The 12,644-nt window shown below is 41.1% G+C and overlaps 1 protein-coding gene across 9 annotated transcripts; it reads right to left on the reverse strand.

The window, feature by feature from the left end:
* Positions 1-1,798: 1,798 nt before the first annotated feature.
* csde1 (cold shock domain containing E1, RNA-binding) lies at positions 1,799-12,095 on the reverse strand. Of its 9 annotated transcripts, XM_028992896.1 has the most exons (21): positions 11,904-12,095; positions 10,089-10,275; positions 8,121-8,319; positions 7,773-7,939; positions 7,302-7,388; positions 6,986-7,083; positions 6,802-6,883; positions 6,596-6,724; positions 6,350-6,475; positions 6,017-6,232; positions 5,199-5,378; positions 4,845-5,015; positions 4,591-4,602; positions 3,746-3,853; positions 3,497-3,672; positions 3,306-3,418; positions 2,745-2,864; positions 2,485-2,663; positions 2,234-2,397; positions 2,009-2,141; positions 1,799-1,890 (listed from the first exon to the last, which is right to left on the reverse strand). In XM_028992896.1, exons 2-21 carry the CDS (start codon positions 10,254-10,256, stop codon positions 1,843-1,845), a joined length of 2,676 nt encoding a protein of 891 aa, XP_028848729.1. In that variant the 5' UTR covers positions 10,257-10,275; positions 11,904-12,095; the 3' UTR covers positions 1,799-1,842. The 9 variants fall into 9 exon arrangements, with proteins under 9 accessions (XP_028848729.1, XP_028848734.1, XP_028848733.1 ...); XM_028992901.1 differs by lacking the exon at positions 4,591-4,602 and having other exon boundaries at positions 4,833-5,015; positions 5,238-5,378; positions 7,830-7,939; XM_028992900.1 differs by lacking the exon at positions 4,591-4,602 and having other exon boundaries at positions 4,833-5,015; positions 7,830-7,939.
* Between the last annotated feature and the right edge of the window lie 549 nt (positions 12,096-12,644).

A 12,644-nucleotide genomic window follows, 5' to 3' on the forward strand; every position in this document is an offset into this window, starting at 1 on the left:
GCTCTTTACTCCAAACTAGTAAACTTTTTATACTATACAGTCAGCATATTTCCTATTCTATTACAATTTTTTGCTGCTCTTACTTTGTATTGTCCACTTTCTTCCATGACTATATAAAACTTCCCCCTTGTGGGACTAATAAAGGATCGTCTTATGTCATTGTGAAACATTGCACCACAGTACACAACGAAATGTGGCCTCTGCATTTAACCAACCAATTTAATTCAAATCCATAACTGCTAAGCCTGTATTCATGTGCATGTTAAAGAAACCTAACTACAAACGGTCTGGTGTCCGCTTCCTCACAGCACTGAACTTTCTGGACAACATGCCAGATATCAGAAAATCAATTATATATTTAAAAAAAATTAATAATTAATTCATAAGTGTTAAATACCTACCAGGGTCTTGTTAGGAAATACTCTTGAATGAATCAATTAAATAGAGGCTTGACTTTGTAAAAAGAAAATGGATGAGAAAAGGAAGAGAGAAAAAAAAAAAAAATCATTTTCATAAAACGTTTATTTCAATTGTTTCATTCAAGACCATTAACAAAAGTACAGAGAAGGGACTCCATTTCAAGTTTGGGGAGCCCGATGATCTCCAGATTAAGTTCTGCTGACAGTAATAGCTCCATGTGTCTTTCAAAAGCACAGCAAAATCCCCAATGTTCTTTAGCACGCTAACTGAAATCCTAATCCTTGACCATTTTTAGTTTGAGGTTTGCCACAATGTCATTGATTTCACTTCAAGCTCCCATTAAGTAGAAGGTACACATTACATACTGAATAGTTCCACCCACCTGGATGCATATTTGTATTATTTCAACTAGAAAAACCATCCTAAGATTGTTCTTTATATTTTGGTGGTCAACTGGGGATACAGAATAGAAATCAATTTTTTGTTTCCATATTGTAGCTTTTAGGCACCTTATTCTTACTTTAATTTATTCATTAGCAGACATTTCAGTTTAAATAGAACAGAAAAAAGGGAGAGAAAAAAAAAAAAAAAAAAAAAAAAAAAGTGCAAAAAGAAAAAAAATTACACTGTATGAAAAAGGACAGCTGGATACAAGTTGGAGTTCTGCGCCTGGAAAAAACCATAAAAAGTCTGAATGAGAGCTGGTGAACAGCCCAGAAAAATTGTTCAAAAAAAAAAAAAAAAAAAAAAAGGTATAAATGTGTATACATTCAAAAAACCAAATATACACGAGCGATGACCTCACACCACAGCGTTTCCGAGGCAGAGCAAATATGATGCCGGGATTTCAAACTGCTCTGAAAACTGAGCAGAGAAGAGGGTTCTGTGCTTCGACCCAACAGTTGGAGTTTAAGCATGAATCCTGGAGAGAGCGCACATCAGGCCGATGCCAGAAACAAAACAAGAAAAACCCTCCCACCCCACAAACAAATGACAGTTGGCAGGTGCAGAACTCCAGGCATGGAATCAGTTTTGAATTGAGATGGGAATTGGGGTGGGGAGTGAAGGGAAAAAAAAAAAAAAATGCATAGCCTATCAAAAAAAAAAAAAAGGAGGGCCCACACACCTCAATCATATTTCTAAAACACCTTATGCAACAGCTCAAACACACATACACACACACACACTCAGGGGAGGTCCGCATTATGACATTGTAATGTGTGCTGCAGATTGCTTGAAGACCACGCTTACAGGAGAGGTGGGGTACATAGCGAGAGGATTCTGTCAGTGTGTGCATTTGTATGTTTAATGCTGTTTGTGCATGCTTGCTGTGAGTGTGTGTGTGTGTGTGTGTGTGTGTGTGTGACTGCCTCTTGGATGATTTAAATGCAGTTTTATTGGCGAAAGCAAAGACAACGGTACTCAGTCGACGACACCAGGCTGACGTGGCTTCCTTTCGACACTGAAACCCTGAATGGAGAATTACAATAAAGTAGAATTTAGAGTAAAAAGCAGAGGGGAATAAGCAAAGGTCAACTTAATTTCAGATAATTGTGTAAAGTCACACACAGTAAAGAGCAATGCTTACTTTGGAGTTGTCAGGGCCGCGTGGCTGTCTGACAATGACCAGACGAGGGGCGCTGGCATCATCCAGGGTGATGCTCTTTAGCCGGTTAACCAGACGATCAGGACGGGGTGTTGCTACCTGCTTTTGGCCTTCACTGTACACAAGAAGTATGTGTAAGTAGCAAGCAATATATGTGTGCAATATATAAAAAGACTGAGAAAAGTGAATGGCTCTGTTCCCCCTCACCTGACTCGACGCACATTGCAGGCGCTGCACTTGCCAGTACGCTGGTTGAAGATAACTGAAAACTCCACCTCATCCCCAGTCTGGAGCTCAAGCCCATCTTGCACCTCCTTCACATGGAAGAAAAGCTTCTTGCTCTCGCCCACTTCGTACGTGATGAAACCAAACTGCAAATAAAATAAATAAGATAGAAAATTGAGAAAAACACAGATGACCAAATATTAACTCATGTTATTAATAATTCTCAACAGCACCTGATCTTTGACGCACTCCACCAGAGCCCGACGTTGAGGAACAACATTACACGCCATCTTCTGGCCAGTCTGTGTCACAGTGCATAGCTGGAACTTTACCATTTCACTCTTCTGCAGACAGTCTGCTTTGTTGGCCATGCTAACAATGCCAAACGGGTACGTCTGTGCTTTAGTGGAACCTGTGGATAAAAGAGGTGTGGACCAAGTAAAGAATAGCCAGGTGAGACAGAGGGACATCCTGCAGATATTCACTGACTTACCATCTTCACAGTATTCAATGAGACCCTGGTATTCTGTTTGCGATGGGTCCACACTGCGCAGGGGTCGGATCACTTTGCCAACGAACACGTTGACGCTTACATCCTCACTCACATCATTCACTGCCAATGACAAGTCACAGGCTTCAGTGAGAACATACGAAACATTATTTATGAGATGGGCTAGAAGAACTGGGTGGTGTTCGCTCCCAAGTCTGTAAAAAAATAAATGATCTCCTACAAGCAAAAGTCTTAAATAAATAAATAAATAAATAAATAAAAAATGTTCTGCAAAAGGATCAAATTGGATTTTTCACCCTTTCACTATACACAATGTGATTGTATTGTCAAAATAAGGAAAGTTTTGCAGTAGACGCTTTAGGTAAAATCAACACGACCTTTTTGTTACATAAATTATAACCCCTAGATATAACTAAACTAGCTTGTATTGGAGACGTTTGCGCGTGCACACACACACACACACACACACACACACACACACACACACACACACACACACCTCTTAACTGCAAATAAATGGTATTACAGGCCTTCCCTCCTTACCAGGTGCCACCTTGGTGACCTTCTCGGCACTGACTTTGTTTCCTTTCCCCTTAGACATAGTGTACTCCACAGTGTCACCCAACTCCATGTTATCCACATCCCCACACACCTCACTGCAAAACAGACACATTACAAGTCATGCATTCATATAAGGGTCTTCCCTTAATGGCCTTGTATATGCTCTTAGCTACCTGTAGTGGAAGAAGATCTCCTGATCATGGTTTGCTGTCTCAATGAAGCCAAAGTTATCCTTCAGTGTGGCGATGAACCCAATCAGCCTCTTGGAGTTGACTGTGCGATTCATGATCTTGATTGAGACTGCACTCTGCTGGCCAGTCCTCTTTACTTCACTGATCGAGAACTCAACCTGGAGAAATTTCAGCCGTTCAAATGCAACTCTTCGCCCACGACATAGCCTTCAGCAAGGGCTCGTGTCTCACCTTATCTCCCTGCTGTGGAAGCATGCCACTGTCCAGGTCTTTCACATGATACAGCAAAGTCAGCTTCACCCCACAGTCCTCGTAAGCAATGACACCATCCTCAGCCTCCTGGACAAACAGAACACTAGGATTAATGTTTGCTCACTAGCAGACCAGGCAGCAAAAGCCAAATAGCCTCAGATTCTGCCGCCACAGCCTACTTTAAAAAAAAAAAAAAAAAAGTCCCCTTTACCTCCTGGTGGGAGATTGGCCAAGTAAACACAGATTAAAAAAAAAAAAAAAAAAAAAAAAAAAAAAAAAAAAACGGCAGATAGATAATTAAATGGGTTGTTGGAGCACGGAAAGGGCTAAACTCTGTAGCTACTGTTTAAACACAGCTCATCTTGAGCAAAAACTTGTTAAGTCAATGCCAACGAGTGAGCATTTGTTTCATTTTAAACATTAAGAGGCATTAAAACAACGCACATGCCCATTTAACATTAGTACTGGTGTTCACCACGCTCTACTTCATAACCTGTAGCAGTAATGCTAAAGAAATGCCAGGGGATCAGGGGTCATTGAAACATGCCTGCAGTGAGCAAAGTTAAATAAATAAATAAATCCCAAATATACATACAGCTATTAGCTTATCTACTTTAGCCTTGAACAAAGAGAAACATGTACAAATTAGATTCACAAAAAAAAAAAAAAAAAAAAAAAAAAAGCATATTTATTAAATTAAAAATAAATACAAATAAAACAGCCCACCACAAAAGAACACAATGAAGGATCAAGGACTCTGCATTGGACTACATCACCTACATATGAGCCCTAAACAGAGCGACATGCAGACGTCAGGGTCCTACCTTGTCTTTTTTCTAATGAAGAGAAGTATGACCACAAAAGGAGGGGAAGGAAAAAGCAAAGAGGATTAGAAAGAAAGATGGGGGGGGGCAATAGGAAATAAAACTAGAGGATGACTAATAACTCAAGCCAAGAAAAGACCACCATGGAATAAGTACTAGAAACTGGTGGAGGAAATGGTAGTTTGTTGAAGAAAGGCGGACTGAAATGGAACACATGGAGCAACCACAACGACCTGACCTACCAATGCACTGACCTTGCCCTCCTTGGCCTTGGTGGGGCTTGGGGTCTTATTGGCAGAGGGCGCCATGGCTTCTTTTTCCACCACACCAAAGAAACGCTGCTCTGACTGGGTATGGAAGGAGACTGTGCCCTTGGGCAGTTTCTTGATGCGAACAGCATGGTTCCTCTGAGCAGAGAGCATGTCCTGCACAGGTAAAACACCAAAAAGCACATCAGCAAAGGAGTCAAAAACCATTAAAGGACAACGGTATATTTTAATACAACTGTGGTGTCTAATTTACAATGTAACTCAAGCATATTACATTCCTAGTCAAGATAAGTAGATCATGTTGCTTTATACTACTGGAAATTGTTATAATATTATTACATTGCCTCCTTGACGTGAGTTCCTTCCCACCACACTCACAGGGACAACTGTGAACTCCACTTCATCGGAGATGTGCAGCTGGCTCTCCTCCAGGACCTCGCTGAAGTGAAAGAACATCCTGGCGTCACGGTCAACACACTTAATGAACCCAAAGCCATCGCGCATGGCAGCAATGACGCCCTAAAAAAAATAAATAAAAAATAAAAATATAAAAGGAGAATAAGATTAAAAATTAAGAGAAGGGGAGGAATTCATTCAGGGTGCCACGCAATCATGCTTTTCTTAATGCACTTTATTGCCAATAAAGTCAATAAATGTATAATGAAATTTTTCTGGCAGTGGTAAACTGAGCACCTCAGATGGAGGTTGAGAGATCTGCACTCGAGATAAGGATATTGATTAATTTATTTGGTTTGCGGCCTCAACACTGACCACTGGCGGTAAGGAGTACACAGTACAGACAAGTCTATCAGCACAAACGTTAACAACGCAACTGTGTATGAATACACATATGTAGCTCACAGAAAGGATGAGCTGGTTAAAAACAGGGGACATATTGTTGTGTTACCATGTGCTGTGCAAATGACATTGTTATCCAATGACAGTTCACTTGGGCCCAGTGCAACAAGCCAGTTCTTGCCTTTGGACTATAAATCCCATACTTTTTAACATGGTCACTGGGAGACAACTTTTCTTGCTTCATTTGAATTATAATCTTTCCATTTCAACTGATATTAAATTCACCAGGTGTTCAGTGAGTGCTCATAAAAATATACTTTACTAAAAACGTATTAAATTAATGGGTCACTGAAGACTACCATCTCTCGGGACTCCTTGGTGAAGAGGAAGGTGTCGGGAAGGATATCGATGTTTGTGGCACGCTCAAGTTTGTCTCGGCGGTCAGTGGAGATGTTGAACCTCACGTGGTCACCCTCCAGCAGGGTCACTTTGGACTTGGTGTCTTTTTCCCCAAACAGAAGATCCTTCTCATTGACGTTGATCTTCGCTGTAATACGCCCTGGCAGTGGGTCATTCTGCAACAGCAAAACAAGTCAGGAGGTGGTCAGGAAAGGAGAAACAAAAAAAAACCAAAACCACACAAGCTTTATTTCTGGGGAGATATATGTATATATTTATAAAAACAATAATACCTGGTTCTTGCTTGGAACCTTAGGTATGACCTTGGTGACCGTGCCTTCAAAATGTTCAATGCTGATATCTTCAAAGATCACAGTTCCCTGAGGGAGCAGTCGCACGTCGGTGGCCACCTCCTTTCCCTGTGACAAAACAACGGCATATAAAGACAAACAGAACGCTGAACTGTCGAAGATAACATTACATGCAGGAATCTGCCAATTATGGCTGCTATTCCAGACATTAAAATTTATTTTCCATACATTTCTTTCTTTGATTGTGAACTCCACATCATCTCCAGCCTGCAATGCCTCCAAGTCTCCTTTGAACTCGCTGTAGTGGAAGAAGATCTCCTTCACAACGTCGCCTCTCTCAATGAATCCAAACGCTTCCTGTTGACATCAGCCGCCCATTGTTAACAGGAAAAGCAAGACTCGACTACTCACATTATGAAGACCTGCTGCATTACCTTGGTAGCACAGACGACCCCTTGGTACCTTGCCTGATTTTTCTTAACCAGAACTATGTTGCGAGCGCTGACAGCACCAGTACTGAGAGAAAAAGACAACTGGATCAGACACACTTACCCATAGTAAACCATAATAAATAATACATGTACAGATATACAAAATATTTATTTAAGTAGTGCTCACTGTTTATTGGTATCCATGTAAAAGCTGACTTTGTCCCCGGTCTCCAGATGTGAGTTTCCATCCACGTCGTCTGGTGTGTATGTCAGGTAAAAAACCTCCTGGAGAATAATGAAACATTTCTTTAAATTTTAACTAAAAAAAAAAAAAAAAAAAAAAAAAAAAAGGGATCTCAATCACACAAATCAAACTGCCGACAATCTAAAGCCAATGAGAACTCTAAACTGAAAAAGCAGGCATACAGGCCCCGAGTGGCAATGCTATTTTCATTTTGTTTCCTTTTGAAAAGGATAGCTGCAGGGCTCCAATTCAGACTCACCCCATTCCTCTCATAGCACACGCTTCCAGTCGGCACCTGCCCCGGAGCAGACTTCCCATCCAGGTGGGAGGGTATGGCTGAAACAACCTACAAAGCAACAAACAGTTTCAGATATTTCGTAAAGACAACGAGCAGGCAGACCACACACAGATGAAGCAACAAACACGACTTGATTAAAATCAGGTACACTGACATTTACTAGCATCGTGATGCAAAGCACCAAATAACACATCAAAGCAGCACATAAATTCAAAGTCCATAGTCAAGTCTGTTGTAAACCAAATCAAGTCTGTTTTAAATTTAAAAATCACACTGATAGCAATGTTTGATTAAAACATTTAGAATCATAAGGTTTACAGTAAACTTGAAAGGGGTCTCACACACACAGACAAAAAAATAATAAATCCACACATACCACCCCACAGACAGCACAAAGACAAACAGAACCAAGAGTAAAATGTGTTTCTTAACTGGATGTATATAACCATGCAGCACAGCAAATGGAGAGGGGTGCATGTCAGCTCCCACCTGCCCAGAGATACGCTCCTCAGGCAGCACTTCGGGTTTGATCTTTACCAGCTTCACCGCTATGGGCTTCCCGGTGCGCCTGTCTAAAGACACTTCAAATTCCACATCGTCTGTCAAAAAGCAAAGGATAAAAGCAGGAAAAAAAAAAAGCCAGAAACAGGTTAAAAATCACATTAATTCAAATATAAAGTTACCTTAACTAACATTAAATCCCCCTGAGCTCCACCCACCAATCAACTAGTTTTATTAAAAACTGTTTGCGAATAAAACGAACATCTCTTCCCCACTCACCGCCAATCTTGAGCTCCTGAAGGTTTCCGTTGTACTGGGAGCAGTGGAAAAAGAGACGGGCCTGGCGCTCTGAACACTGGATGAACCCGTAGGAGGTAAGCAGCTTCTCCACCACACCGGTTTCCCTCATGCCAACCCCAGTGCCGTTGGCAAAGCCAGTGTGGCCGTTATTGTGGAGCAGATTTGGGTCAAAGCTCATCTGTTCAAACAGGAGAAGGCAAACGGAATAGTGTTACTCTCGAAACCATCAAATATAAGTATAAGGGAATGACAATTCAAATAGATTACTATTTTTTTATTATTATTGGTCAAAAAAAAAAAAAAAAAAAAAAAATTAGAATGTCACTTCCTAGTTTGCTCCCTTGAAATCACTCGCAGTGAAGCAGTTTACATGGCTGCATGTTGGTTAAATTTTTATGGGTATTATATTAATGGAGTCAAAATTAAGTGTTCAGATAAGTGTTTAAATGCCCCTTTCAAAAAGCCACTTGATATGGCTCAAAAATAAAATCAAATAAAAACCATGCAGGGACATGCAGAGCCAAAGTGTCAGATTAACAAGTTAAAAATCTCAAAACAGGAAGAAAAAGTGTTAGAGACTGTTTAACACAAATGAAGCATAAACAAATTGAGTGACATGTTTAACAATCCGAAGCAATTTAAAGCACATGGAGGAGATGGGATGTAATGTACAGTATTAATAGGTTGACCGCGAACCTATGACCCCCTATGATTCTTAGATATTACTTTACAAAAATTAATTAGCACTGGTATGGATGCTTAAGGTCCAGTTTTGCATCTGCCAGTTCACGGAAATTGCAGGCAGACAGCAACAATTGTCAACAGGCATTGCAGAGGGCAGCTCCTTCTCCATCTTCCTGTGTTTACGAGAGACTTAACAATTCTGCAGCACAAAGCTCGCTTGAAAAAAAGTAAAAAGCAAGAGCACTGAGTGGATGTTTTTCAGTCAGAGACCAGATGAACAGGGAAAACCAAAAGCTGCGGACAAGCCCGTATGCAAAAAGTCCGTCAAAGTTGTCCCTATCGAAGGGAGTGACAAACTTAGGAAAGCATTTTAAATCTCCAAATTATATGTGAGCTTTGAGAGTAAAGCTGTTCAAAACAATCAAAATTTTAATAGCCTTAGTAAAGCAATACTGTTGAAGTTAACTATAAGAATTGTTGTCTTTGCTTCTCTCTCCATTTTAATTTTTTTTTGGCTCAGAAACATCAAATTAATAATTTTTCTAAGATATATATTATTACATTTATTCGTTCATTTGCAGTGTAGTGTATATATGAGGAAAAAATATATCCTGTGTTATCCTCAATTTTTATCGTTTTACTCCGGGTCAGGCTGAGAACTTTCGGTCTATAGTGCCTACCTTACCGTATGAGTCACTGGAGTGTTGTACCTTTTTTTTTTTTTATTAAATGGTAATTCTTTTAATAAAATGTTAATTTCATTTTAAATTCTCCGCCACGGTAAGCAGGTGATTAGTTAATTATTATAAGAGAGATGTGAAAAAGGCATGCTGAGGTGAAACTGAGGCCAGCCTCAATTCGGTAGGCCTAACTTTTCAAGCCTGATTACAGCTCTAGTATTGAGTACCATCCTTAGTTTTTGAATAGTGTTATTGAAATTTCAGTATTGTGACAAGCCTACTAAGATTTACTCATACAATGCCTAGTGCTCCAAAGATAACAAATAAACTACATCCAAGTAACAATGCATTTTCAATGAAAAGGAAAATTCCAGCGCCTCTTGATCAGTTAGCGATCACTACATTCATGCTGTGAAAACCACAAGTTAATTAATTGTGCAAAACACACACGCGCACACAACCAAACTTTTACACTGTGTTACACTGAGGCTACCGGTAGTTTCGACCAGGAGCCAGGCTTTTCCATCCTCCACGTCATGCTGTTAGAAAGGCAGGGGGCTGAGCTTCACTCACGCCCACTTACTGATCTCTGATAAAGAGGGGTCCGCCTTTGCTTTTTGCCACCAGCAGCCCGGGACGTGTGACAGGAGACGGAGGCCGAGCGGGGTATGGTGGGAATGCTGGAGGCGGGCGGGGCAGGGGTAGGGGCAGAAGTGGAAGGCTGAGGGGGGTCTGTAAGAACCCGCTCCATCTCCAGCACGGGTCTGGAACTGGAAGAGTCCAGGACGACCTTCTGTTATAGTCAGAACCGAGGACTGAATTCACACGCCCCACCGCCACAAAAAACCCAACATACGGACAGGACTCAGACCAACTTATGAAGGGACCAATAACATCCCTACAGCTTTTGTTAAGAAAAGAAAAGCAGCAGCTTAGCTAAAAACTGTTTAGACCCATCTGTCTGGACAAGTACTAAACTACGGTGTGGTACAGGAAGAACACAGAGGTGGACTGAATGAAAAGGACCCCAGACCAGCCTCGACAAAAGTGCTTCTCACAAGTCAACCTGCAGCACTGATCAGAACACACTCAGTGGTAAAGCATCCCATTAAAAATTAGAATCCCCACCTAGAACCGTTGTTAGCCTTGTCACCCCCCTTTTTGGAGCCTTCTTTAGAGCCGAGGCCAGTCTCTGGATGGAGAGATTAAAGGCCAGGCACGGCAAAGGGAGGCGGCGTGGCTACTGAATGTGGGCAGGGTGGAGTGGGAGGTGAGGACAGGGGAGGGAGACACTTACGGATCGGCCGTACAGTGACGGGCTGAATCCGACAGGGGAGGTGCTGCACAGGTCAGCGCTAACAAACGCGGTGGCCGGCGAGGCGGGCCACGTAAACTCAACAAAGCCTTTCCAGGGGCTGCCCATATTTTCCCATTTAATCTGGTCACCCCACCCCTAGTTCTCTTCTAACTGGATTCTTTGCCAATATATCTAACTATTAGTTAATATTGCTGCCTTACAATATATTTTAAAAGTCAACCAGCCCTTGACAGCTCTGGAATTCTGCAAAGGTAAAAAGGGACTTAGGAGTAAACAAGAAGAACCAGTGAAAAGGAGATGAACAGTCATAGGAACGGGCTGTTCAAAAGTGAATTTTTGTTGACCAATAAAGGTCGACAATATTAATAAATAAATAAAATGTGCTACCATCGCCTCTGACTACCTGACCAATGTGCATCATTTTGTGGCTTCATTGCTTATGCTGTTGTGGTGGTAGGGACCTAAAATTCCAATACCCCCTGTGGGAAGAGGGGTTAGCAAGGAAGTAAGGAACTAGACCCATCTTTAGAGGGGTACAATACACCTCCATGAAGCCTTATGATAAGAGCGATTTTGACATATTCAGCAAGAAACAGACAAAGCTATGGACAAATAAACAAATACATACATTTTAAAAGTGTCATGTGAGGAAGTGCCAAATCCAGGGTTACTTATGGAATTATATTATATATCCAGAATGGCTAACTTTAATATTACAAAATATAATTTTTTTTTAAAAAAAATTAGGACGAAAAAAAAAAAAAAAAAAAAACACATTTCAAGAATCGCTGTCTTCAAACCCAAGGCCACAATTTGCAAGACAGCGCTGCCTCAATCTGCTACATTAAATGCCTGAAGCCTTTCGGTCTGCACATATTCTGTCTTAATAAATCTGCGCAGCCTAATTACAGAAGGGCTGGGGTGACAGGATTTTGGCTCAAATGCCTCAGCGGGGTGGAGAGCTGCGGTGCTCCAGGCCTGCACTTACTGAAAAGGCTGTATAAAGGCAGGATGCTTTAAAAAAAAAAAAAAATAAATAATAATAATAAAAAGTAAACGTCACATAAAAGAGGGACCTACCTTTTAAATTTGAAGTCTGGGAACGATGAATTATCTTGCACTGCTTTAGGACTGTTCCCCAACACTCAAACACACTCGTTTGTCAAGTTTCTGGCACGTGTTCTAGTTAAAGAAAAGATGGAGGGTTGGAGGGGTAGAACGAAAGCAAGGAAGAAAAGGAAAAAGGCCAATGCTGTTAAAGCAAAAAAAAAAAAAAAAAAAAAATTATAATTTGGAAAAAAAAAAAAAAAAATCTCTTCCTATAAAGAAAGAATGGAAGAGGTCCAGTGGACAGATGGGGTGAAGGAAAAAAAAAAAACAAAAAACGAGGAGACAGCAGCCCTCTCCGCACCCCAGATGAGCTAGAGGTGCGGTGAGGATGAGAAGGGCTTTGAGCAGCGTTGGGACGTGTGCTTTGTCAAAAGCTGTTGAGTAGGCACAAACTTCTTGTCTCAGATCAAGTGTTGCCTGTGGTGCTCGGCTTCGTTGTCGAACTTGGCGGCGGCGGCGATGGCTTTTGTCTTCTTTAGCTCGTTTCTGAAGGGTCTTTTTTTTTCCTCTTTGAAGCGCGAATCTTTGGTTTCGTTGTTTGGTCGTTTCGTTGTTTCCTCTCCTTTTGAAGTGAATTTTTTCCGTTTGTCGTTGCACCAGTTGCTCGATTTGGGATTTTCTTATGTTCTCTCCTTTGGAATTTGTTACTTCGATGTGATCTGAACTTGAAGTAGCAGTTTCAGGTGGTACAAAATTCAATTCTGTTTCACT

This window comes from Denticeps clupeoides, chromosome 10 (assembly GCF_900700375.1).
Source record: "Denticeps clupeoides chromosome 10, fDenClu1.1, whole genome shotgun sequence".
Classification (NCBI taxonomy): domain Eukaryota; kingdom Metazoa; phylum Chordata; class Actinopteri; order Clupeiformes; family Denticipitidae; genus Denticeps; species Denticeps clupeoides.